Genomic DNA, 640 nt, shown 5'->3' with positions numbered 1-640 from the left:
ACGGTGCCATTGTTTGACATCCTTCTGCATACTCATGTAGTGCCATGTGATCGTAAGGACAATTTTTTCTCAAAGATATCTTTTGTTTTGTTCCATTTCAAGTTATTACTGATATTCTGTTCATTTCTTGTTTTTGTATAGTCGTTGCAAGTTTCTGTTTAATCTGCATTTTCAAAGAGCTTATTGGCTTTTCATTGGCTTATGAGGCTTATGAGGGTCGTTCTATCTCACCGTGGAGATTTGTTGAGAATTTGAGTTGTATCCTTGCTCATGTCATTTATTTATTTCCTTCTGAAGTTTACTTTTTATTTTACATGTTGCTGCTGCAAGCATCGAAACAACATTCTCATCGATGATGAATGGTTGTACAGTTTGTGGTCTTTAACGTTGTAAAAATATCAGATTTTTCATCTGGTTTCCATAAGTATCAGCAAGAAGATGCTCACGAATTCTTGCAATGCTTTCTCAATAGGCTTGAAAGCCGATGCTGTGACGTTGTCCAACAAGTTTTTGGCGGCCGGCTTGTCAGCAAGGTAAGCATACAAGAATACTATCTTATTATCCATATGATTCTTCTATATATGAAGTTTGTAATGTTAATCTGTCTTTCTCGAATTGCAGCTTCGCTGTTGCAACTGCG

The 640-nt window shown here is 36.6% G+C and overlaps 1 protein-coding gene across 1 annotated transcript in view; it reads left to right on the top strand.

Moving 5' to 3' along the window:
- Positions 1-141: 141 nt before the first annotated feature.
- Positions 142-640, top strand: part of LOC124893664 (ubiquitin carboxyl-terminal hydrolase 20-like) — a gene marked incomplete at its 5' end in the record, with an annotated part of 2,160 nt that continues 1,661 nt past the window's right edge. Inside the window, 3 exons of the mRNA XM_047404570.1 lie at positions 142-258; positions 403-533; positions 622-628. Coding sequence (XP_047260526.1) covers positions 142-258; positions 403-533; positions 622-628 — 255 coding nt within the window. The remainder of the gene's footprint in view (positions 259-402; positions 534-621; positions 629-640) is intronic.

The sequence above is a fragment of the Capsicum annuum genome, unplaced genomic scaffold, assembly GCF_002878395.1.
Source record: "Capsicum annuum cultivar UCD-10X-F1 unplaced genomic scaffold, UCD10Xv1.1 ctg63377, whole genome shotgun sequence".
Lineage (NCBI taxonomy): Eukaryota > Viridiplantae > Streptophyta > Magnoliopsida > Solanales > Solanaceae > Capsicum > Capsicum annuum.
Note: the sequence above shows the minus strand (reverse complement) of the source record. Positions and strands in the feature narration are given on the sequence as shown.